General features: G+C 41.4%; 3 protein-coding genes across 4 annotated transcripts; 2 read left to right on the forward strand and 1 right to left on the reverse strand.

Annotated features, from left to right (window-relative positions):
* The first annotated feature begins 432 nt into the window (after positions 1-432).
* LOC137614224 (ATP-dependent zinc metalloprotease YME1L1-like) lies at positions 433-6,746 on the forward strand. Of its 2 annotated transcripts, none has more exons than XM_068343902.1 (18): positions 433-627; positions 1,229-1,345; positions 1,478-1,646; positions 1,727-1,828; positions 2,069-2,178; positions 2,267-2,417; positions 2,510-2,617; positions 3,322-3,495; positions 3,629-3,781; positions 3,865-3,997; positions 4,099-4,161; positions 4,444-4,556; positions 4,785-4,940; positions 5,053-5,204; positions 5,305-5,431; positions 5,545-5,618; positions 5,728-5,814; positions 5,906-6,746. In XM_068343902.1, the coding sequence occupies exons 1-18, from the start codon at positions 601-603 to the stop codon at positions 6,044-6,046; spliced, it is 2,157 nt and encodes a 718-aa protein (XP_068200003.1). In that variant the 5' UTR covers positions 433-600; the 3' UTR covers positions 6,047-6,746. The 2 variants fall into 2 exon arrangements, with proteins under 2 accessions (XP_068200003.1, XP_068200004.1); XM_068343903.1 differs by having other exon boundaries at positions 2,510-2,593.
* A 263-nt stretch (positions 6,747-7,009) lies between these two features.
* On the forward strand, positions 7,010-13,814 carry pks1 (polyketide synthase 1). The gene is made up of 6 exons (XM_068304236.1): positions 7,010-7,067; positions 7,148-7,301; positions 7,383-7,543; positions 7,627-7,830; positions 7,934-8,115; positions 8,195-13,814. The coding sequence occupies exons 1-6, from the start codon at positions 7,010-7,012 to the stop codon at positions 13,682-13,684; spliced, it is 6,249 nt and encodes a 2,082-aa protein (XP_068160337.1). The 3' UTR covers positions 13,685-13,814.
* A 1,497-nt stretch (positions 13,815-15,311) lies between these two features.
* On the reverse strand, positions 15,312-22,743 carry fasn2 (fatty acid synthase 2). Its single transcript, XM_068304548.1, has 6 exons — positions 22,686-22,743; positions 22,275-22,428; positions 21,803-21,963; positions 21,390-21,596; positions 21,124-21,305; positions 15,312-20,858 (listed from the first exon to the last, which is right to left on the reverse strand). The coding sequence occupies exons 1-6, from the start codon at positions 22,741-22,743 to the stop codon at positions 15,312-15,314; spliced, it is 6,309 nt and encodes a 2,102-aa protein (XP_068160649.1).
* Positions 22,744-24,417: the final 1,674 nt, after the last annotated feature.

Below are 24,417 nucleotides of genomic sequence, written 5' to 3' on the forward strand. Positions count from 1 at the left end.
TTCCGCTGCGCTTTCTCGGGGTCCTCTGACGTCATATTTAGTTGTCCCAAAAACTGCCTGTGTACAAATAGTAATTTATTAATTGGTGCTAAGCGTTAAATGTTCTCAATTTGTTCTTTAGTGTATTATTAGTTGAGCAGTTCTGCTAAAACGTAGCTTCAAATGTGTAATAGAACGAATTTTATAGTGTATTTTTATTTCGGTGAGGCTATCGGGAACAGACCCGAAAATGAAATTGAAAAAAGTGTAATACAGTAAATCCTATTTTTCCATGGGAAGCATACATCAAGAAGTTGACAAAAAACACACTTTGTCATTAAATAAAAAAATTTAATAATATTTTAGCAATCACGCGGCTGGAGCTAATGATGTAACGGTGCAGGTTTCACCCGGTAGTGATCCGGCTTGAGGTCATTTTGTAGTCCAATCGAAAGCAAATGCCAGAGAATCCATTTGACGCTCACGACGGTACTGAAAGTTGTGTAAAGAGGGAATCAAAGGACACGGCTTCAAAGAGGACACGCTCCTTTAAATCATTCGGAGGGTGACTCCTCAAACATCTACCCACCTAAACTGAATTGTGTACTATCACCTGGCAAAATGTTTTCTCTTTCTCAACCGCAGCAGGTAAGCCTGACAGGAGGTCGGCTTTTTGATTTAGCTAGCTAATGTATGCCCTTTTGGCTAAGTAACTGTGTTTGACTTTTACTTAACAACGTCAAGGGTGTCTTGGAAAGATTGTTATGTGAGTTATATGAACAGGTATTCTGTTTATTATCGTTGAAGGTACCACTTATCTGACAGCTTTTGACACGTTAGCTCGGCTAATGTTAGCAGTAACAAGTTAGCGGACTAATCGTACCATTGTGACGTCACTCCGTTTCCTTCTTAAGGTGGTGACCGATTGGCTGTCTACGTGTTGTTTTGTGAATGTAACGTTCGGATACGTTTGAGGAGAGTAAGGCAAAAATATATTAGAAGTGCTATAAATTGGTTTTCATGGAGACGAGTTTAAATCGCGCAGATGTCTGACTTAGGAGAAGCTTTCTACTCATTCTTTGTCATCCTGAAAAACATCAACGGGCGTATCTAATAGATCCACCTTAAATCCAATGTTGTCGTATTCTAAACACATTATTCCCAGGGACAGATTATAGTCCTTATAATAATGACCAGCTCTACTGATCAGCATGTATCCTAAGACTTTTTCACCCCCTGTGTTTGTCAGATGCTGCTGCCTCTGAGCCAGCTCATCAACGCCCTCCACTCCCTGAAGAACTCCGCCACAGGTTCAGTCCAGACCCTGCATAGAAACTTCACCGAGAACAGCTCACCCCTCAAAGAGGTGAGATGGAAACCACTGCCGTGTTCATCAAATGTGCATTTCTTCATATATATTTTGTCTAAAGATATTGGACAGCTTGTGGTAATTTTGGATCACAGATCTACCATTACTTAGGTCATCTTGTCTCCATAGGCCAAAGTGAATCTGAGAGATCTTGGCCTGTCAGATGTCAACATAAGTCACCTGGATGAGGTGGTCAGCAGGTTACTGCCTGTATTGGGACCAGAAGAACCTCCCACTGTTTCTTCAACATGGAGGACGTGTCACGTTTCTTCAGGCAGTTTTTTCCACAACAAACATGGTGAGCACCTCAGCCTGAAGGCCTACTTTTGTTGTGTTTGAAGCTCAAGTATGTGGGACTAATTAATTTTTCTCTGAAAGGGTTTTCACACACAAAATTGGGTGGTTTTGGCTCCCCAATATTCCACAGACAATACCGCAGTCCTCTGAAAGACATTCACTCAGACCTGCAGTTACTTTCTGGTAAGAAATACACTTTTAATTCATCACTTTCTGTGTAAGTTGTCATCACATCAATAACAACACAATATTTTGATACTACTATTAGTTCTCAGCAGTTTATTGGCAAAGATTTCTCACCGTTAGAATCTGAAATTCATTTCTTTTATTATTAGTATTTATGAAATTCAGATCTCAGTGTTCTTTTTGCAATAAACACTATTTTAACACGTGTTAAATTCTTGTGGTTTCCCTTGTGTTCAGTTTGGGTCCAGAACCGGGGTTTCAAGACACACAGATCAAGAACCAGAGTAACGAACAGTGGTTTTGACGGTCCAGTGGCCTCTGAGCCCTACACTCCTCTATTCGTGAAGGTCCGATCAGTGAGAATTGAGTCATAATTAAGTAGCTTGGTGCCTGAAAAGGATGATTCTTAAAAATGCTCCATCTTTCCCATCACAGGGGTTGCTTCATAAAGAAAAGGGACCAGAATCACACTCATTGGACCAAGTGTTTAAACAGAGGAACTTGCCGGACGACCAGCGGGAGGCTTTTAAGACTGGTTTTGCTGAGGGCTTCATTAGGTCTCAGACATACACTCAGGGGAAACAAGGCATGTATTGCAGCAGGTTTCCTATGGGTGGCAGAGGGATCCCATGACTGACAGAAACAGCTTCTCACCAGCTTTTCATCTGTTTCCCACAGCCTCGCTGAGGAGAACCCGGCTTCTCTTTGTGGTCCTTTTGCTTCTTGGTATTTATGGCTTGTCAGGGATCCCATTTTTTTCAGGTAAAGGAGCGTTTTCTGATGATGGTATGTTTCCGTTTTCTTCTTTCTTATGCTTGTAGTTAAAACTCATTGGCTGCCAACGCTTTGTAGAAATTGATACCCTTTGTCGGACTTTGTCCGAAGCTCCAGACGTTTATCGATGTTTTCTTTCTGTTCTGGATCGATCACAAGATGCTTCGCTCAGAGTGACACCGTATTAATCGCAGATGCCCTCTGACATACGCAATCTTTGTTGCATCGTAAGCTGACGTAACTTGTCCATCATCCTCTGATTCTCCATCCTCTGTTCCGTAACTGGATCAGTCATCATGATGCAGAATTCCATGATTTAAAGCCTGATTTTTACTGAAAAGCTCCGTCAGACCGTCCCCCAGTCCCTGTTGAAATACGTAACTGACATTTATAGATGTGTTTGGTCGTGAACGTTTGGATTTGAACTGACGTCTATAGACGTCAACGGCAGCCAGTGAGTTAAACCCAGGACAGTGCATGCACACTAAAACTGTTAATGTGTTTTTTCTCAATCTAAATAAGTTTTTGTAGTTGGCATGACCTGACGTTATCTCTCCTGTAGTGTACATAGATGACAAAGTATTTGAAAAAAATTAATAAAAGAGGCACAGACATAGATGTTACGCAATGAGCATGTTGTAACCAGTGTTGTGTAAAATACAAGACGCTGCAGTGGCATCAGAGCTCTGAACTCCAGTGTTTTTGGGATTTTTCAGTGAGGTTCCGAGCCACATCTGGTCTCACACATTCAGTCGACCCGACCCAGATGAAGAACGTAACATTCGAGCATGTTAAAGGAGTGGAGGAAGCCAAGAACGAATTACAAGAAGTCGTTGAGTTTCTCAGGAATCCTCAGAAGTTTACTGTTCTGGGTGGAAAACTGCCTAAAGGTATTTGATCTTCCTGTTTACCCCGCATGTTGTACTTCTTGCTTTTCAGTCCAAGCTAGGACTTTAGCAATTGCCCTCGTCTTTTTTGGTTTTTGTTGTTGCTAATCATTAGTTTCCTCTGTTTTTCTCTCAGGGATCCTTCTTGTTGGTCCACCTGGCACTGGAAAAACTCTGTTAGCGCGGGCCGTGGCCGGCGAGGCCGACGTGCCGTTCTACTATGCCTCTGGATCAGAGTTTGACGAAATGTTTGTGGGAGTTGGAGCGGGACGAATCAGAAAGCTTTTCAGTGAGTTGAATGAACATGAGAAAATGTGACCCTTTTAGGATGCATCCCAACAACTAAGATATCTCTTTTTTTATGGTTTTCAGAGGAGGCAAAAGCTAATGCACCATGTGTCATCTTCATCGATGAGTTGGACAGCGTTGGTGGAAAGAGGATTGAGTCTCCTATGCATCCTTATTCCAGACAAACAATCAACCAGCTGCTGGCTGAAATGGACGGGTTGGTGTCTGGTTTTTACTCTTTAAAAACTGCTTAGAGTGAATAAAATGTGGCCATAAAGAACTTTTATTCCCTGTCAGTGATGATTTGCTGTTTTACAGGTTCAAACCAAATGAAGGTGTCATCGTCATTGGTGCTACAAATTTTGCAGAGGCTTTGGATAAGTAGGTTTCACTTTTTTTTAAGTTTGTAGCCTTTTTTCCTGTGATTGAGGAAACTTTAAATCATCCAGCAAAAAATAGGAAAGTTGGGGAAGAAAGAAGTCTTTTGTAAATTAAATTAGAAACCAAAAACTTCATAAATTCTTCCTTGTTTCTTTTTGCATCCTAACTTTTTGAAACGTGACAGAAACAAATGCATCAACTGAGTAGTTTCACTTGATACTTGTGTTTTAAGGATAGAACCTTAAGTTATTTGAGGTATTTAACACGACTTCTTCTCTTTAGTGCACTGGTGAGGCCAGGAAGGTTTGACATGCAGGTAACGGTCCCTCGTCCTGACGTGAAAGGACGAACTGAAATCCTCAACTGGTACCTCTCCAAGATCAAAGTGGACCCTGGTAGGTCTCAGTAGAAAATATCAGACATACGTTTCTCTTAATGTCTGATAAAGCAAAACCAGTCTGCAAAAAGCACAGCAAGAATTTATTATCTTTGATTCTTTTGCTAGAATAATGGCTATCAGCCTTTTTAAAGCACTTATAGCTGCACCTTTGTCTTCCTTTGCTGTAAAAGACACCATTGTCTGCTGGGTACCATTAAAGGCTTCATTGTCTTGTGTGTTACAGCTGTAAATGCACATGTTATTGCTCGGGGCACGGTGGGCTTTTCTGGAGCAGAACTTGAGAACCTGGTCAACCAGGCAGCCCTGAAGGCAGCTGTGGACGAGAAAGACATGGTCACAATGAAGGAGTTAGAGTTTGCCAAGGACAAGATCCTCATGGGTAAAGGAGCGCAAGCAGTCTTAAGATTCTTTCTTCTTTAAACACTGGACACAAATGGGAGTCTTTATCATCATCTTTTATAATCCTTTTCATTTTGTCCTTTTCATGCCAGGCCCTGAGAGGAAGAGTGTTGAAATCGACAAAAAGAATAAGACCATCACCGCTTACCACGAGTCCGGTCACGCCATTGTTGCTTATTTCACCAAAGATGCGATGCCCATTAATAAAGCCACCATCATGCCCCGAGGTCCCACCCTTGGACATGTGAGCTGCCTTCTTGCGGCTTAACACTGTTTTTCATGCTCTTTACGCGATGCGTTACTCATAACAGAACTGAGCGCGATCATCCTGGTCTCTATTCCAGGTATCGATGCTCCCAGAGAACGACCGCTGGAGCGAGACCAGATCCCAGCTGCTGGCTCAGATGGACGTCAGCATGGGCGGCCGAGTCGCAGAGGAGCTGATCTTTGGAGACGATTACATCACCACTGGTACGGGAATACCGAATAAACCCTAACCAGCGCATTTTAAAAACATTCATCGCAAAACATGAATGTTGTAAATGTTTTTATTTACATCATCGTTCTCACACTTCTGCTTTTAGGGGCATCCAGTGATTTTGATGGAGCAACCAAAATAGCAAGAATGATGGTGACCAGGTTCGGCATGAGTGACAAGGTAAACTTAAAAGATGCAGTCGTGAACACTGGAACACATAACAGTTGTTGTTCTTGTGAAGCTTCAGTGTTCATTCGGCTCATAGATCTGAGGGTGTGTTTCGTTGCAGCTTGGCGTCATGACCTACAGCGACGTAACCAAACAGAGCCCAGAGACGCAAGCCGCCATCGAGCAGGAGGTCAGGGCTTTACTCAAGGTGAGCTCTTCCCCAACACATTCTCAAATGTGAATGAAATATCTGTTAAAAATTCATTTTCAAATTCAAAATTCTTTCTTTTTCCTCACAGGACTCGTACGAACGAGCCAAAAACATCTTAAAGACTTACAACAAGGAGCACAAAACACTAGCCGATGCCCTTCTGACACACGAAACTTTGGACGCCAAAGAGATCAAGATGGTGCTGGAGGGGAAATCGCTGGACCACTAGATACCTCGGATATTTTAGACTTTTGTGTATATATATATGCTGTACGTTTGTGCAGAGACCTTGCATTTAATTTGTTTCTATACCTCTTAATCTCAGTGTGAAGAGGAAAAGGAAACGTTTTTGTTTTGCCCCTGTATCAATTTGCATTTCACGTATTTCCATTTATCCTGGGTTAAAGTGAGAGACGAATTTTGCTTTCACAATTTAATTGATGAAAATGAGTATTTGATCTTCACAAGATTGGCTGTTATGGTTCTGGTTCCTTTTTTTTTTTTTTTAGGTTTTATGTGGGAAAGAAGAACTTTTTAAAGCAAATTAATTTGACAGAGATTCTGGTTAATGAGATTATTTCATTGATGTAGTTTTGTTCGTACACCGCAGGACCTTAAAATACCCCCATCCAGAATGTACAATTTTGTTCTAGTGTACTGCTGCTTATATTTGAGTTTCTCTTTTCTTTAAATCAGGTCATTCTCTTGCATCTACCACACAACATATGTTGTGTCTTCTTATTTAAGTGCTCAAAGATGTGTATTCCTTTATTTTACGTTAGCGATCAGCTCTCATGCCCTACTCTGATCACACCACCGACTGATGAAGAGGAAATGTGTAAATAATGTAAGAGTGGAGGACGATTTGTGCTTTGTGCATCTGTTGGATAAAGACCATCATGAAGCTCAAATAAAGGTTACTCTGACCCAAGAAAGAGTCGCCCTGTGTTTTTTTAGAATACATTGTGCTCTTTCTTCAGTCTCCCTGCTGCCTTTTAATAATAACCTATAATTACTGGGTTTAGTTTCAGACCTTTAGCAAACGGGCATTGTTGGGTCCTCCATTGGTGCGTTTCCAATGTCTTTATAAAGGGAGCGTGGAGCAGAGGCAGTTGATCAAGTGAACACCTAGCTTCAACATGGGACAGGCAGGAAATTGCACTTCGGCTTTTCAAATAAAGCATCTCGAATGATGGAGGAGATGGGAGACGGTGTAGCTGTTATTGGGATCGGATGTAATTTCCCTGGAGGTTTGACATTGATGTGCATTCTTAGTTTTTTTCCATTTATAACAACGTAATTGTAATGGGTATTGTGGTTGGTGTTGTAGGTGAGGGGTTGGACAATTTCTGGAGGGTTCTGCTGGAGGGGAAGAACTGTGCCGTGGATATTCCAGCGGAGAGATTTGACACAAGATTCTGGTACAATCCAGAGGATGGCAAGCCAGGAAAGATGCAGACAACTAAAGCAGCTCTTATAGAAGGGTAACGATAGTCTGATTAGACTACATGTCCATCATTTCATCAAGAGATGATTGATTAAATCACGGCATTGTTATAATTTAGGTTCAACGAGTTTGATCACAAGTTTTTTGGCATCACTGAAGTTGAGGCTGACTTCATGGACCCTCAGCAGAAACTCCTTCTGCAATGTAGCTACAGAGCTTTGGAAGATGCAGGAGTTGCTATGGAAACCATCAGTGGAACTAGAACTGGAGTTTACATCGGTGACAGCCGTTCCGTGATAGAGTTCCAAGCACGATTTTGTGATGCAATTGTGAGAAACACTGCTTTTCTTACGGTGTTGCAGGTCTGATGAATAAGGATTACGAGATGATCCAAAACAACAATGCAGCTGCAATAAGCCACTACAATGGCACAGGGACGGCAATGAGCATGGCTGCCAATAGGATATCCTTCACCTTTAATCTCACTGGCCCATCTTTTGCCGTTGACAGTGCCTGCTCTTCATCTCTGGTGGCTCTACATCTAGCCTGCCAGGCTATGAAGCAAGGTATGTAAGTTGTCCTTTCCTTAAGTATTGTCATGCCTTATAGGAAGCCAATCTAAGCATTGTATTTAAATATTCCATCTTTCATTTCACTGTTTTTAACTAGGAGACTGCGTGGCGGCTCTTTGTGGAGGGGTCAGCTGTATAATCGAACCAAGAGTGTTTGTCGCTCTCAGCAAGGCAAAGATGATCTCACCGGATGGGATGAGCAAGCCTTTCTCCAGCGGTGCAGATGGATACGGTCGAGGAGAGGGCTGTGGTGTCGTTCTCCTGAAGCCCCTGACAGAAGTAAATGATCACGATTATTATTACAGTCATCTCAGATCAGTTATAAATGTGTGTGACTTTTTGATGTTCTATATAAAAGGCCATTAAAGACGGCAACAAAATATGGGGTGTCATCAGCAAAACGGCAGTCAACCAAGACGGTCACTCTGTCACCCCCATCACCAAACCATCCACGGTTCAACAACAGGAGCTGTTGGAAGGAATCTACTCAGAGATTGACATAGCAAATATTCAGTACATCGAGGCGCATGGGACTGGAACCCCAGTTGGGGATCCGGTAGAGGCAGAGAGCATCTCAAAGGTCATCGCTAAAGCCAAACCTCCTGGTTCAGCGACACTGCGGATTGGAACTGTGAAGGGCAACATTGGACATACAGAGTCTGCTGCTGGAGTGGCTGGACTCATTAAGGTACTCTTGTTGATTAAGCATGCAACTATTGTTCCTTCAGTTTTCTACTCAGGAGACAGTTCCAACGTAGATTTAAAACGACTGTGCTTAAGTATTCCTACCAAAGCTGAGAGATGGGAGACAGGTGGAGCATTAGTACGGATGGCTGGAATCAACAGTTTTGGGTTTGGCGGCACAAATGCCCATGCCATTATAAGAGAGCACAGACAGACCAACATTCCCACACAGATTCCAAAATGTTGTCCAAACCTCTTCATAATATCGGCAGCGTCTGAGAAGTCATTTGTCCTGTCCATCAGCAACACTCACCAGAGACTATATGGTGATCAAAAAATTGACTTGCAGGCATTGTCATACACATCAGCCTGTGGAAGGAGTCATTCGAGGAACAAATACAGGAAGGCCTTCCCGGCATCTTCCCTTGTAGATTTGAAACATCACCTGACATCTGCAGAGAAAGCCAAATTTCATCCCATAAAGTCGGACATTCGAGTGGTCTTTGTGTTCTGTGGAAACGGGGTTGCCTACAGGGGAATGTGTAAGCAGCTTCTGCACCAGGTTCCTGCTTTCACAAATAAGGTCAGAGAGGTTGAGAATCACTTCCAGAGTCATAACAGCATCAACATCAGTCAGTGGATTGCTGGTGAGTGTGATAGTGATGATTTCCACAGACCACATATTGTCCAGCCTCTTCTTTTTGCTATTCAAGTTGGCGTCGCTACTCTCTTGAAACAATGGGGTGTCAAACCTGATGTTGTGATTGGACACTCTGTTGGCGAGGTCGCTGCTGCTCACTGCTCCGGTCTCTTGTCTCTTGAGGATGCTGTCCAAGTGTTGCACCTTCGCAGTACTCTTCAAGGCAATGTAACAGGAGGGAGAATGCTTCTCGTTGGCAATGTGGCTGTGGAAAAAGTATTAGAAATACTTCCAGATTTCTCTGGAAAAGTTTGTGTCGCAGCATTCAACAGCCCCCAGTCCTGTACTCTGTCAGGGGATTCGGGTTCTCTTGATGTCCTCCGTCAGAGACTGTCAGAGTTTACTGAGAACAATGTTTTCCTTCATGAATTAGATGTACCAGCAGCATATCATAGCCATATGATGGACCCCATACTAGATGATGTTGAGAAACAAATTAGTCCTTTAGAGGCCAACCAATTGGAATCCAAACTTTTTTCAACAGTGACTGGAGATTGTTGTTCTGATAGTGACTTTAGAACAGGCAGATACTGGGCAAGAAATATCAGAGATCCTGTTTTATTTGAACAAACACTGCGCGCTGTTGCTAAAGATGATCAATCAAGGACAAAGGTAGTGTTTGTAGAGATCGGACCTCGTAGAGCTCTCCAGAGGAACATATGTGAGACTCTGGGAAATAACACCAAAGTTCTTTCATCCATCCAGCCAGGGAAAGATTATGACACAATCATGTCTACCGTTGCAAAGCTATTTGAATTAGGCATCAATGTTGACTGGCATCAGGTCTACAGGGGTTGTGAGACATTGCCCACAGCTTTTCCAGTCTATCAGTTCGACAATACAAAAAATGAAGTGAATTTTGAAGCTGTGAGAAATGGCGGTGAATCCTTTGCTTCTTCTTCTCATACACTCATATCGCAAATGAAGCAGGGTGGCAAAGAATTCACATGCACCCTCTCCTTAGATACTGCACCGTATCTTTGGGAGCATAGAAACAATGGAGTCCCGATTGTGCCAGGTTCTTTCTATGTTGAATTGGCTTATGCCTCAATTATGGAAAGTTTAAAGCCAAAGAAACCGGTTTCTCTGCTCCAGCTCAGTGTAAGATTTGAGAGTCCTTTTACATTAAGCTCAAACTCTCACCAGTTTGAAGTTATCCTGGAACATGGAGAGAATGAAGCTTCTTTTAAAATCCAGTCTCCTTTTGCAACACTCACCTCTGGCACATACTGGTGCACAGATGGCCAACCACTGTTAGAAGAATCATTCATTTGTCTGGACATGATTTTCCAAAGGTGCAAAATAGTGATGAAACAAAAAGAAATTTATTCAATTCTTTTTCAAGCAGGTTTTCAATATGGCCCTCTCTTCAAACAGATTGATGATGTGCATTTTGGAGACGATTTAAAGGAAGCTGTAGCAGCAATTCGGGTTCCTGGTGAACTTCTAAAAGACCTTCATGCCTATTTTATTCACCCAGTTTTATTGGACTACTTCATGCAAATGACAGGTGTGATCGCTATGAGACAGTTAAAGGCTAAGCATGGATTCCCCTCAGCTATCGGTAGCGTAGTCATCGCAAGACCACTACAAGAGGAAATGGTCATGTACTTACAGGCTACCAAAGAGACTCCAGACTTCATTGAGGTATGTGGTAGCTTCTCAACCAAAGAGGGTCATGTACTGGTGGAACTGAAGGGGGTGAGAATCTCCTTTTTGGGCAATTGTTCCAATGTTATGCAGTCACATTTCTTCCACAATGAAATAATTGGAATTCCACAGGAGAGAGATCAGCAAAATGGCCAAATCAAAGCTATTGTTTTTAAAGACCAACTTGGAATTGCTGAAAGACTTTGGCCATATGTACATCCAGAGTCGACTCTTGTGGACAGCAGAGAGCATTGGATGACTGACCAGATGCGAGGCGTAGTCCTCCAGTCACTGAACTCCAACATAGATTTGGAAAAGGTTCTCTTCCTTTGGGGTGCTGAAGACCTCGGTCACTTGTCATCTGAGAAGATGCTGTTTCATTTGGCAACTTGCTGTGAGATATTTCGTCAGATTGTTTTAGCCCTCAAAGACAGTAAACGCTCTTGTACTGTCCATGTCATAACCTACAGATCGACAGAACCAATCGTGGACCATGTCAGTCCTGGGTTTGTCCTGTCTGGGATGACAAGGGCTTGTGCAGCAGAGATGGTGGGTGTCTCTTTTCAACTAATTGATCTTGCTTCTGTAACCAATGAGGACATTCAAATGTTGGTCCGTGTAATCAACACCTTTGAACAACACGAGGTCGTAATCAGCAAGGGACAAGCATTGACCACAAAAATAGCACGGACACCCATGAAGATTGAGGGTACCTGTGAAAATATGATGCACTCAGAAGATGTGAACAACTTTGTTCTACAGACAACTGACCCATACAGAATGGCTCACTTGTCAGCATTGTCCTCTCACTCCAATGTAAATGTTGTTCAAGATAAGTCAGTTGAGATTCAGTTAACCAGAATATGTGTGCATTCCTCTGACTACTTTCCCGTCACCACTTCAAATTTGAACTTTGGCAAGACAATGTATTGGAGCACACATACATCACATAATCACAATCTTCTCTGTTTAGATTTTACTGGCATTGTCAGAACTGTTGGGAAAAGTGTTTCTAACCTGAGAGTTGGAGATCAAATTGCCTCATGTTACCCAGTAGCTGCTTCTTCAAGGATTATGATTCCTGAAGCTGTATGCTACAAGACAGAGACACTCCCATTCCTGAAAGAGAATCCATGTGTGTCGTACTTCGTACTGGCATGGGAGATCCTGCAGAGAAAACTGTCCGAGGTCAAACAACCACGTCGGAGACTGATCATTGTCTCCTCAAGCTCAGCCTCCGCCCTGTTGAAGGTGTTGGCTCTGACAGCCAACAGGTCAGGTTGGAATGTTTCCTCTCTGGCACATCTTAAAGGGCAAACTCAACTCTGTGAGCAGAGTCATGCATTTGTGTTTCTGCCCCCATTTGATCTGTCTTGGCAGGAGGTGTGTGAGGGTGGTGGTCATGATAGACATGTTATTTTTGTATACAGTGATCTCATGTCATCCTCTCTCCCAGCAAATACGTTTCTGGTGAAACATGAATGCATTCATTTGCACAAACTCCATGTGGCTGATGTTCTCCAAAGAGCCAATCTGCAAGCACAAAACAGGAAGATCTCTAACTGGTTGCTGTCTTTACGTTTCGATGCGGTATCTGTACCCTTGAAGAGTGAAACCTTTCAGTCATCCAGCATGACAGAACCTCAGATCAATGCCAATGTCGAGTCCTACTTCACAGCAACAACAGTCAAGCAAGTTCTTTTACATCACAGAGAACTGGATTGCCCCGCATCTGATATCTCTTTGATAACAAAGCCAGGATTACTCTTTAAACAAAGCTGTATTTATATAGTAACTGGAGGGCTGTCTGGTTTGGGACTTGAGACTGTAACATTCATCGCTCATAATGGTGGAGGCTGTATTGCAACACTGTCAAGAAGTTGTCTGACTGATGAGAAGCGGTTTGAAATGGAAACCATTAAGAGAAGTTATGGGGTGACAATCGTTAATATCCAATGTGATGTTTCTGTGTTAGTGCAGGTAGAGGATGCAATCTCAAAGATTGAACAAAGATTCCCCTCTTGTCCAATCAAAGGAGTGTTTCACAGTGCTGCAGTATTACACGACGCTTTGATAGAAAACCTTGATGAGTCCCTGTTCCGAAAAGTTCTGCAGCCCAAAGTGAGTGGAGCTCTAAACCTTCACTATGCAACACTTCACCGCAAACTGGATTTCTTTGTGTGCTACTCCTCCATTTCTTCATTCATTGGAAACCCCTCACAGTCTAATTATGCAGCAGCCAACTCCTTCCTTGACACATTCTGCCTTTACCGGAGAAACCTTGGACTTGCTGGACAATCTATCAACTGGGGTCCTTTGAACGTCGGTCTCTTGTTGAACAGAGAACATTTCCAAAATTTCCTAGAGGCAAAAGGGATGATGGTAATGGATGTGTGTGACATTCACGAGGCGCTTGAAAAGTGTCTCCTGATGAACAGAGCACAGCAAGTCATATGCAAGTTCAATTTCAAAACTCTTTACATTCATGTACTTTCACAAAATGCGTCCCTCAGAGAGCGTCTCTCTGCTTTGGTGGAAATGGAGGTAAAAGATGACGTGACAAATGAATCCAGGGTTCAGCTTTCATCTTCCCCAGTTGAAAGAGTGAGAAAGATTGTAAGTGAAGTCAGCAATGTTAGTGTAAATGAACTGGATGATGACGCAGCTCTCTGTACACTGGGCATTGACTCAATGCTGGCCATGACTCTGCAGAATAAACTTTTCCAAGACACAGGTGTGAACGTACCTTTGGTTAGATTATTAGATCCAAACTGCACACTGGCCGCTTTGAAAACTGTAGTAAATAACGGATAATTGTGTAGGCTAATAGGTATCATGAATGTGAAATGATTTTGTCAATGCAAATATTGATTCAATTTAGCTTTTTGGTATTGAGCTGTATTGTTTCATTGTTAGCAGCAGTATTGTTCTCCTGGCAGTTAAAGTAATCGTTATTGTTTTTCTGTAGGCTGTTTATTCTATTCCTACAATTATTTTTTACAGTTAGAAACTATACTGTATCTAATCTCCACTAGTACTCACTTGGCTCAGTTTATTTTTGAATACAGTTCTGTATGTCTTGTGATTTTTATTAAAATATCTGTACAAGAACTTATTTTCATTGTGCTTCATCAGTTACAGTTAAACCAAGTGTTAGTTTTACAAAAATGCTCAATCATGTGTTAAATTATGTGGCAGATTTACATTTTTATTTTAAAATAGTTGTGAATACTAAAGTTTGACTACACTCCAGATGTGTGGGTTAGTCCTCAAAATGACAGCACCAGCTGGAAAGCCTCCTTACACAAATATTTTGTCAATTTTAAATAAAATTTGTTCAAGCCCAAGATTGGCCTTCATAAAAGAAGACAAAACACAAGTCATTAGTCAAGATAAATTTATATTACAAGCTAATTGTGACAAACTTAATACACTAAAACCAATGTAGGTGGTAGGGACCGACAGTTTTGACACAAGACCAGGTGAACTGAACCACCTGACCAATCAGACTCCTAGAAGGACAGATCTGTCCAGGCAGTCATCACAAAATTGTCCCTCTCCTCAAGCACACAGAGAAATTAGGAGGATGTATTCTTGTGTCATGAACAGGCAAACAAAAAAAAGTTCTATCATAAAAAATTCCTAAAAACAGGAATAAATTTGCATCTATTTTCTGATAACAAATTGTTTTGTCACAAAGTGAGAATGTTTTGCATATGTTGCTTTTAGAAATATTGGCATTGGAAGAAATAGATAGTAAAAAATAACTATGAAGTAACAATCTGGCTGTTGTGATTTATATTTATGTAGCCATAAACACCAACACAAGAAATGATTGCATCAAATGTATGCTATTTTACTTGCATGCCCTTGTGATGACTATGCCCACTAAGGTCAACAGTTATACAAACTGTGTAAAACACCAGTGGAGGAAAGATCAAAAGTCTCAATAGTCATAAATGCCCCATAACGAACATTTATAGCCTATACCAGATCATGCTTTGTTCCATCATCATTGTAAAAGTGTTAATAATCCCTCAGGATCACTGAGCCAGCAGTGATTGCATCTGTCCAAGACCAAAGGGGGATGTGTAAAGATTCAATAAACAGATAAAATCATTAAGTGAAAAGAACTTTTCAGACTGAGATATTTACATGAGCTGTACAGTTTTGAATTCATCAAATTTAAGTATGAGAGTGGAAAATAATGTACTTAATTTACATAGACGACAAGTTATCAACCAATGAATTTCATGTTTTCATCATGAACATTTCCCAAAACACAATGAAATATCGAAAATTGGGCATGCATCAAAAACAATGGGTAAAATAACAATGTATAATGAAAATACAATATCGGAAGGAAATAGAAGATCACAACTATTTGTAAAAAAAGAGTTATGTTGCAAAGGTTTGCTGTTGAATTCAATGACAAAATGTTTTACAATCTAGTAGAAACAACAGTCATGTCCCCAACTGAAAGAGACTCTTGTGCTTCACTTAAAGTTTCACTTTCACCTCCCTCACTCAGCACAGCTACAACTGTTGCCAACGTGGCACTTGGGTCCAACAGTTTCACCAAGGGCACATTCACACCTCTCTCCTGAAAGATGAGATTCTGCAGAGTCATGGCCTGCATCGAGTCAATACCTAACGACGAAAGAAGCGTTTCATCTTTCAGCTCACTTTTATCCATACCAATGGTCTCACTCAGCAGAGAGATAGTGTACTGTTTTGGTGAGACATATTCACTTTGTTTATTTTCAGAATCCATCTCTTTGGACTTTTGGAAAGCCTCTTCCACCAATGCCGACAGACGCAGGGTTAAGGCCACATTTTGAGAGAGGATGTTATACCTGATGTTCCTGAAATGAAACCTGCAAACAGCTTGGTGAGGTCGATTGAGCAAGAGGCATTGCTCCAGACTTTTGTAAATCTCGGCCACTTCAAGCACCATCATTCCCTTTGCCTCCAGGAACCTCTGAAAGTGCTCCTTATTCAAAAGAAGACCAAGGTTTAGAGCACCCCAACTGATAGACTGTGCAGGCAGACCGAGTTTGCGCCGGTACTGGCAAAACATGTCAAGGAATGTATTGGCTGCTCCATAGTTGGTTTGGGATGCATTTCCCAGGAAAGCTGAGATGGAGGAGTAACACACAAAATAATCCAACGGACAGTGCTGTGTGGCATTGTGTAAATTCAATACACCATTTACTTTGGGTTGGAGAACTTCCTCATAAAGAGACCTGTTAAGGGTCTCAATCATCCCATCACGCAAGACAACTGCACTATGAAACACCCCTCTGATTGGACAAGAAGGCAATTTCTGACCAATAACACTGATAACCTTGTGCACAGACTCTGACACAGATATGTCACACTCCATGGCAGTGATGAGGTTTCCACACTGTTTTTCCACCTTATGAATCTGTTCCTGAACATCTGGTGTGGGCTTACTCCTTGAGAGTATGACAACATACTCACCACCTCTTTGGGAGATGAACTTGACAGTTTCAAATCCCAAACCAGATAGACCACCTACCACTATGTATACTGCCCTCTTTCGGAAAAGCTGTTTTTTTGTTGGCAACAATGGAATCTCAGAAGGGACACCACCGACATCTTTATCAAGAACCACAAGAGCCAACTCCTTTGAGCTGAAGTAAGATTGCCGCTTTTCTGAATTAAAACTTTTGATGTTTTCAGTTTTCAAACTTTGAAAGATAAAGCTTTCGAGATAAAATTTCCTGCTCAAGCCCAAGGACTTCAACCAGTGGTAAATGTGTGGCCGTTCTACACTCAAGAACCCTTTTTGCAAAATGAATGGCATTTGAATTGTCTGCACATGAACACTGTCCTTTTCAATTTTGAGAACATCCTTAGCAAGCAAACAGTGAGTTTCACAGACCAAGACAACATGTTGGACACCTGGAAAGTTAAGAATGCTAACGATCAAAGATTCATCAAAGGGAGGCAGGATGACAAATGAATCTATTTGACTGACACCAACAAAAGAACCATTGCATTGTGTGCCAACAATCACATTCCAACCTGACTTGTAAGAGGTGAGCGCCAAGATTTTCATCAGGGCAGAATCTGGCATAGAGGATATGATTCCTAGATTATGTTTGGTCCTGGGCAGGGCTCGATTTAGAATCTCCCATGCAAGTACAAAGTAGGAAACACAGGGTGTTCTTTGAAGGAATGGGAACCGTTTGGTGCTGTAGCACACATCCTCTGGAACTCTGACTTTGCTGGCTGCCACCACAGGATAACAGGAAGCAACATGGTCTCCCACTTTCAATTTCTTGACATCTTTTCCAACTGCAGTAACAATACCACTGAAATCAAGAGCAAGAAGATTGTGCGTCTGGGAGGAGTGCTTGTTCCAGTAAAGTGTCTGGCCAAATTTGAGATGTGATGCACTTACGGGGAAGTAATCAGATGAGTGAACGCATATTTTGGTAGGCCGAATTTCAACTGATGTATCATTTATTTGTTGAGCTTCCTCCTCAAAGGGAATGGCACTCAGTTGAATCATCTTATGTGCATCTAGCGTTTGGAGGATGCAGGGGTCAAGTAGTGCAGAAGAAAATGTCGCTTCAGATTTGTCAGTGATTTCAGGGGGCGTACGGACAATGGATGGTTTCAGAATCTGCCCACCTTTTACCACCAACTCTGGGTACTTGTTACAAGGACAAGATCTTAGGACTTCAGAAAGAGCTGCAATGTCCTCCGCAGATGTGGTGCTTATATCAATCAACTGAAATGAAAGCTCTGGTATCTCTGCAGCAAATGACCTTGTCATACCAATGACAGCAAAGCCTGGACTTATGTGGTCCACTGTGATGTCAGATGAGCAATATGTTACTGCTCTGATGGAGTGTGGGAAGTGAATTTTCTTTAGCTCAAGAACTATTTGACGAAAAATCTCACAGCAATTCACCAAATTCTGCAGGACAAGATCAGCTGCCAGTGATGTGAGGTTCTCTTTGCCCCACAAAAATAAGACCTCATCAAAGTTTTTCTCAATATCTGTTATATTGAGATTCGCCAACAGAGAAGGAAACCCGTGGCTCAAGATATCTTTAGCATGTGTGAAGGAAACACACCTAGACATAGGGTCCAAATATTGTTGAAGGCCTTTAGAAATCCCTATACGGTCACAGAAGACCAAGGCTTTAGGAGGAGATGAAGATGAGGTGCTTTCAGGAATGACATCAAAGGCATTGTGGTAAAAGTATTCCTCAACTACATGAGAACGATTGCCAAGATACTTGACTGTCACATGCTTAACCTCAACCAGAACTCTTCCTTCCTTATCTGCAAAGCAGCCACAAACCTCAAAGTGATCAAGGCCCACATCAATTGCTCGTAGGTAGACAATCATTTCATCTTGCAAGGGTTCAAACACTGTCAAACTGCCTATTTTGGCAGGAAAGCCTGGTCTACCAGCAAAAACATGCTCTACTGTAACTGGGAGAAGCTGCATTAGAAAATCTAGCATAACGGGATGAATGCAGTAATCATGCAACTGAGACTGCAGCTCATCTGGAACTCTGACAATTGCGAAAGTTTCCTTTAGATCTTTTCCATAATACACATCCCCCTTATTCTGGAAGATATTGCCATACTGAAAACCTCCTTGAGAAAGATACCAATAGAATTCCTGGGCGCTCACCACTGATTTGCATCTTTTGTAAATGGAACTTAGTGAAATGCACTGCTCATCAATCAGCCTCTCTTTCTTTGAAACCACTGTTCCTGATGCATACATAGCAGATGGAGAGAGAACTTTGAACAGAGTTTCTTCTTTTGTTTGCTCAAGTTGCACCTTCATTTCAGGTGAGTTCTGGCTTAAAACAAATGGACTGTGAAAACTGACACTGAGCTGCACTGACCTGAGTGGCACTTTTGGTTTGGCACTTGCCATGAATGCAGCCAAACCCAACTCAGCATATAAGGCACCAGGAATGATGGGAACATCACTGTGTTTGTGCTCTTTCAAATAGAAACAAGAGTCAGACTTCAGATCACAGCTGAAAAAATTACTTTCACTTCCTGTCTGACAAAGAATGGGATGACTACCGCCTTTGTTGTTTTGTGCTGCTCCAATGATGACATCTCTGTCTGAGCAATCAAATTGGTATTTTGGTATTGGTAGTGGCACAGACTCATGCCCTTTGTAGAATGTGTTCCAATTTACATTGACCCTCAGTTCAAACAGCTTGGAGACAACAGACATGATAGTTTCATGATCTTTCCCTGGCTGCAGAGATGCAAGAACAACACTGTCATTACCTAGAGATTCCATGATGTTTCTCTGCAGTGCCCTTCTTGGTCCTATTTCCACAAAAACGACATTCTGTTTTCCTTTAGTTGCTGACTTCACTGCCTGCTCAAAAACTACAGGCTCACGAATGTTTCTAGCCCAGTATTCGCCTGAGCAGAAATCTCCCTGCTGGACCTCCTTGCCTGTCACTGTTGAGAACAACTCTGTTTCAGGATTATTCACCTGTAAAGACCCAACTGTCTTCACTATGTCTGGTAAAATCGGGTCCATCATGTTGCTGTGGTAAGCAGCATTGATGTCCAGTACCCGAAGGAACAGGTTCTGACTATTGGCTGAGGTACTTAGCTCTTCATAGATGGTCTCAATTGCTTCTGCATCACCTGAGAGGGAGCAGGACTCTGGACTATTGAAAGCAGCAATGCAAATTCTTCCAGAGTAATGAGGAAGATGAGCAGCTACCTCTGATACAGCCATGTTACTGATGACAAGCATTTTCCCTCCAGTAACTTTGTTCTGGAGAGTGCTGCGGTAATAAATAACTTTAATTGCATCTTTGAGAGACAAAAGTCCAGAACAGTGTGCAGCAGCAACTTCGCCAACAGAGTGTCCAAGTATTGCATCTGGCTTGACACCCCAATGTCTGAGCAAGGTGGTGATACCAACTTGGACAGCAAAGAGGACAGGCTGGGAAACATATGGCATTTTGAATTCACTGTGCTCAAACTCACTCTCAAGTGTATCCAAGATGTTCAGTGTGCTTAGTCTTTGGAAAATTTGGGTAATCTCTTGGATTTTATCCTTGAAGACAGGTTCATGTTTCAGGAGCTCTTTGCACATGCCATGGTACGTGACACCATTTCCACAAAAGACATACACTAACCTCGCTTCCAAGTTGGATGGGCGAACATTTTTGCTCACATTGGCTCTTAGCTTCTCTTTCAGATCATCCAAAGATGATACCATGATGGCCTTCCTATATTTATGTTTTAGATGGCTTCTCCTACACGCTGATGTGTACAAGAGGGGGTCTAGATCAACTTTGGTGCCTGCATCAAGCTGTTTAATGGTGTCTTCCATCATTAGAGTAAGAGATTTGGGTGAATTTGCTGATAAAACAAAAAACTTTGCTGTTTTTTCCTCATTGTTTTGCACAATGCAAGACTGTTTATGCTGCTTGACAATGGTATGTGCGTTTGTTCCCCCAAAGCCAAAATTGTTTACTCCTGCAATCCTTTCCCCAGAGGACTCCCACTTTTCTGCTTCCTTTGGAATTTTAATATTCAGGGCTTTGGCATCTACACTGGCAGTCTCCTCAGAGTAAAAAGCAGAGGGAACAATTGTCTCATGTTTCATCATGAGCAGAACTTTAATGAGTCCAGCCACTCCAGCGGCAGACTCTGTATGTCCAATGTTGCTCTTCACAGAGCCAATCCGAAGTGTCTCTAAACCAGAAGGTCTGGCTTTCGCAATTACGTTTGAGATGCTTCCTGCTTCTGTTGGGTCTCCAACTGGTGTTCCAGTCCCATGTGCCTCAATGTACTGGACCTTTGCTATGTCAGTCTCTGAATAGATCCTACGGAGGAGTTCCTCTTGTTGGGTCATGGAGGGTCTTGTGATTGGAGTCACCGAGCGTCCATCTTGGTTGACGGCTGTTTTGCTGATGGTACCCCAAATGTGGTCATGATCTTGTATAGCCTGTTCAGCAACAAGAGTAAGTTTAGCGTTGTCAGCATGAAAAACAAGGTTTTTAGTGTACATCCACATTATGACAGATGTGTTGTCAAAGCATTGCAGCAGAGAAACAATAGGAACAGGGGATTTCTGGACATTTGTGATTCCTGTTCAGATCTTTCAATATTTAATATAAACATGTTGATAACTTATAGCAGGTCAAAATTGCTATAAGTAAAAAAAAATGTTGACATTTTTTATTACTTTTTATTACCCAGTATAATCTTACCTTTTTCAGAGGCTTCAGCAGAACGACCCCACAGCCCTCCCCTCTGCCATAACCATCTGCTCTGTTGGAAAAGGGTTTGCTCGTCCCGTCAGGTGAGATCATCTTGGCTTTGCTGAGAGCAACAAACACTCTTGGTTCTATTATACAGTTGACCCCCCCACAAACGGCCATGTCGCAATCACCTGATAAGAAGATACAGCTTTCATAACCTGGACAAATGAAATCCACCTTTGTGGATGGTTTCAATCAGGGTTCATGGTACACACCTTGTTTAATGGACTGGCAGGCAAGATGAAGAGCTACCAGCGAAGATGAACAGGCACAGTCTATGGACAGTGAGGGTCCAGTGAAGTTGAAAATGAAAGACACTCTGTTTGCTGCAATACTCATAGCCAGCCCTGTGCCCGTCCAGTGGTTGATGACATTTGGGTGCACATGTGCAGCGTTTGTCTCATAATCTCTGTTCATTAGCCCTGCAATAAAAGTGCCATAAAACTAGTTGTTGTTGTTTTTGCATTGTAATAAAATTATACCACTGAGATAAATGTAATAAAATGAAATAAGGAATCAAATTGTTGGAAAAAAAAAAGGTTCCATTATATATTTTAGTCAAAATGAATTAATTATACCCAAAATTACACAAAACTGAAGCAATAACAACACATATGTTTTGACTTACCAAAGAACACTCCCGTCCTGGTCCCACTGGCCTCCTCCATTGGAATTCCAGCATTCTCTAAAGCCCTGTAGACACACTGAAGCAGCTGCTTCTGCTGAGGGTCCATTTGCTCCACCTCACTGTCAGTGATGCCAAAGAACTTGTGGTCAAATTCGTTGAACCTGAAATCATTCAAATCATTCAGTCAACTCAAGCTGAATTCAGTTCAGAACTTTTGCAATCATCTCAGTTAAATTATAAGATTTTCTGGTATCTATAATTGTCGTTAAGTGTTTTGTTTTAAGTTCATATGGAATGTTGAAATTTTTTAAATTACATCAGCATTTCTATTACAAAAAAATATATAATGTAGAAATATAATCTACACTTTTGATTAGGTATATATCTGAAATACGCCTATACACAACAGTACATAAAATATATATATCACGCTAATCCAAACAGGCCAGTTAGTGAGCTTTGAAGAACCTACCCGTCAATAAGTGCAGCCTTGGCTGTGCGGGATTTACCCGCTTTGTTGTCATCAGGGTCATACCAGCTGGATATATCAAACCGGTCTCTGGGAATGGGCACAGAGCAGTTCCTCCCTTCCAACAGAACCTTCCAGAAGTTATCAAGCCCTTCTCCTGTTTGGGAAAATATAGGTGTGTGTACTTTTTAAAAGGTCCCTTCAATCAGGACAAACGGTCATAGAAACCGTTTCAGGAAGCAAAGATAATTTTAAACTTCATTTGAACAAAATAAGTATGTGTGATATATATATATATATATATATATATATATATATATATATATATATATATATATATATATATATATATATATATATATATATATATATATATATATATATATATATATATATCTCAAATGTTTGGCTTACCACCAGGAAAGTTGCATCCGATTCCAACCACTGCAATTCCGTCCTCAGTTTCATCCATTGTGACTGAACATCACTAAAAATGACAAATCAAATATTTACTGCTTCGCCATTGCACCATCTCCTTTTTCAAGCCAACCAGTATTGAACGTATTTAAAACTGTAATCAATCCACATTTGTCATTATTCAGTTCATCCTCATATCCATACCGTCTGCCTGTTTCCCAAGTGATGCCCTCTGGTACTTGTGGCGATCTTATAGCCTGCCTATTCTCTTTATTAAACTTTAATGATTGATTGCATCCGTGGCCATGGAGATGAAGGACTTCAGTGCACACATTTATGGTCCCTTGCAAATGATTAGACCAAGTTCAATGTGTAAATGAATACACGCCCAATGGGGGCGACCCTAGATCTTGTTTCATTGAAGGTGGTCACATTTAAGACACAACTGACAATCATTCAATCAATCAAGGAAAAAGCTGAAAATATTCCTACGAGTACCAAATCTGGAATATTACCTGGATCCAGACCTGGCTTTGATATGTGCTGGATCTTATGGGGGTGTCACATCTTACAAGAATTGTCCACGAGGTTAGGTTAATGCTGCTCCAGCCCCAAGGGAATCAAAATCGTACATTTATGGTTCGGTAATTTGGTCGGTAAAGCCACCTGTTTGATGCATAAATCAGAACCAAAAGAGTTGTTTTATTATCTTTATCAACTCAACCACAAATTGCTTTATTACTCCCCATTAATGATGTCAAGGGTAAGATGAGGGCAAATGTCGATTAAAGAAGTTCTGTTTATCTGACCTGACAGATATTGATCCTCAGTTGGCGTCAATTACAGGTCCTTGAAGCAGACTGATCATGTCATAAATTAGTCACTACTTTTAGTTTAGATTACAAAGAACTGTTTGAGCCGATGCAAAAAATCTGAACTTTAAAATCAATTTCAGAGAACATAATGGATCCCAACACAACAATCAATCATCAGGCATTTAATTGTACATTAGAAGGAGATTTATTCTGCAAATAAATCAAACTTTTCTCTTTATCTACACTTGGCTGATGATTTGTTGAGTAACTCAGCTAATGACGGCAGATATCAAGATATCAGGACAGGAGATATGAAATACAGTCAATAACGTTTAACACCTGCTGCACTCATCCTACAAATAAAAATGGAGATTAACAATGGTTAGGGTTAGGGTTAATGAATGTAATAAACATTTCTTTTGTGATCTGTTTGAATATAGACATGAATAGTTTTGATATAACTTTTAATTGACTTATAGTATATGATAGTGTTTCTGGCATACACAGAGTTCCCAAAATCATTATTGACCCCCACCAAAATTCATTAGCGGCGAGCAGCCGTCACGACTGCTTGATGAGTGTTCACCGTCCACTCGCTGTCAGACCCAGCATGTGAGCCAAGCGTTGGTGAACACAACTTCCAGACTCCTGGAAATCAAAGCGTTTGGTGACGTCATTGAAAGAAGCACTGATGGTGTCATCATATTTTGGGAGATCTTTGGGACACGTATAGTATCCATCAGCCAAATTTCATGCTCACTAAAAGCTGGTCCTGATTGGAGGCTTTGTCTTGAAGTTTGAAATAACATGCTAGCCTCTCTTTCTTTGAAACAGACATCTCTGTCTGAACAATCAAACTGGTATTTTGGTATTGGTAGTGGCACAGCCTTATGCCCTTTGTAGAACGTGTTCCA

Source organism: Antennarius striatus, chromosome 20 (assembly GCF_040054535.1).
Source record: "Antennarius striatus isolate MH-2024 chromosome 20, ASM4005453v1, whole genome shotgun sequence".
NCBI lineage: Eukaryota > Metazoa > Chordata > Actinopteri > Lophiiformes > Antennariidae > Antennarius > Antennarius striatus.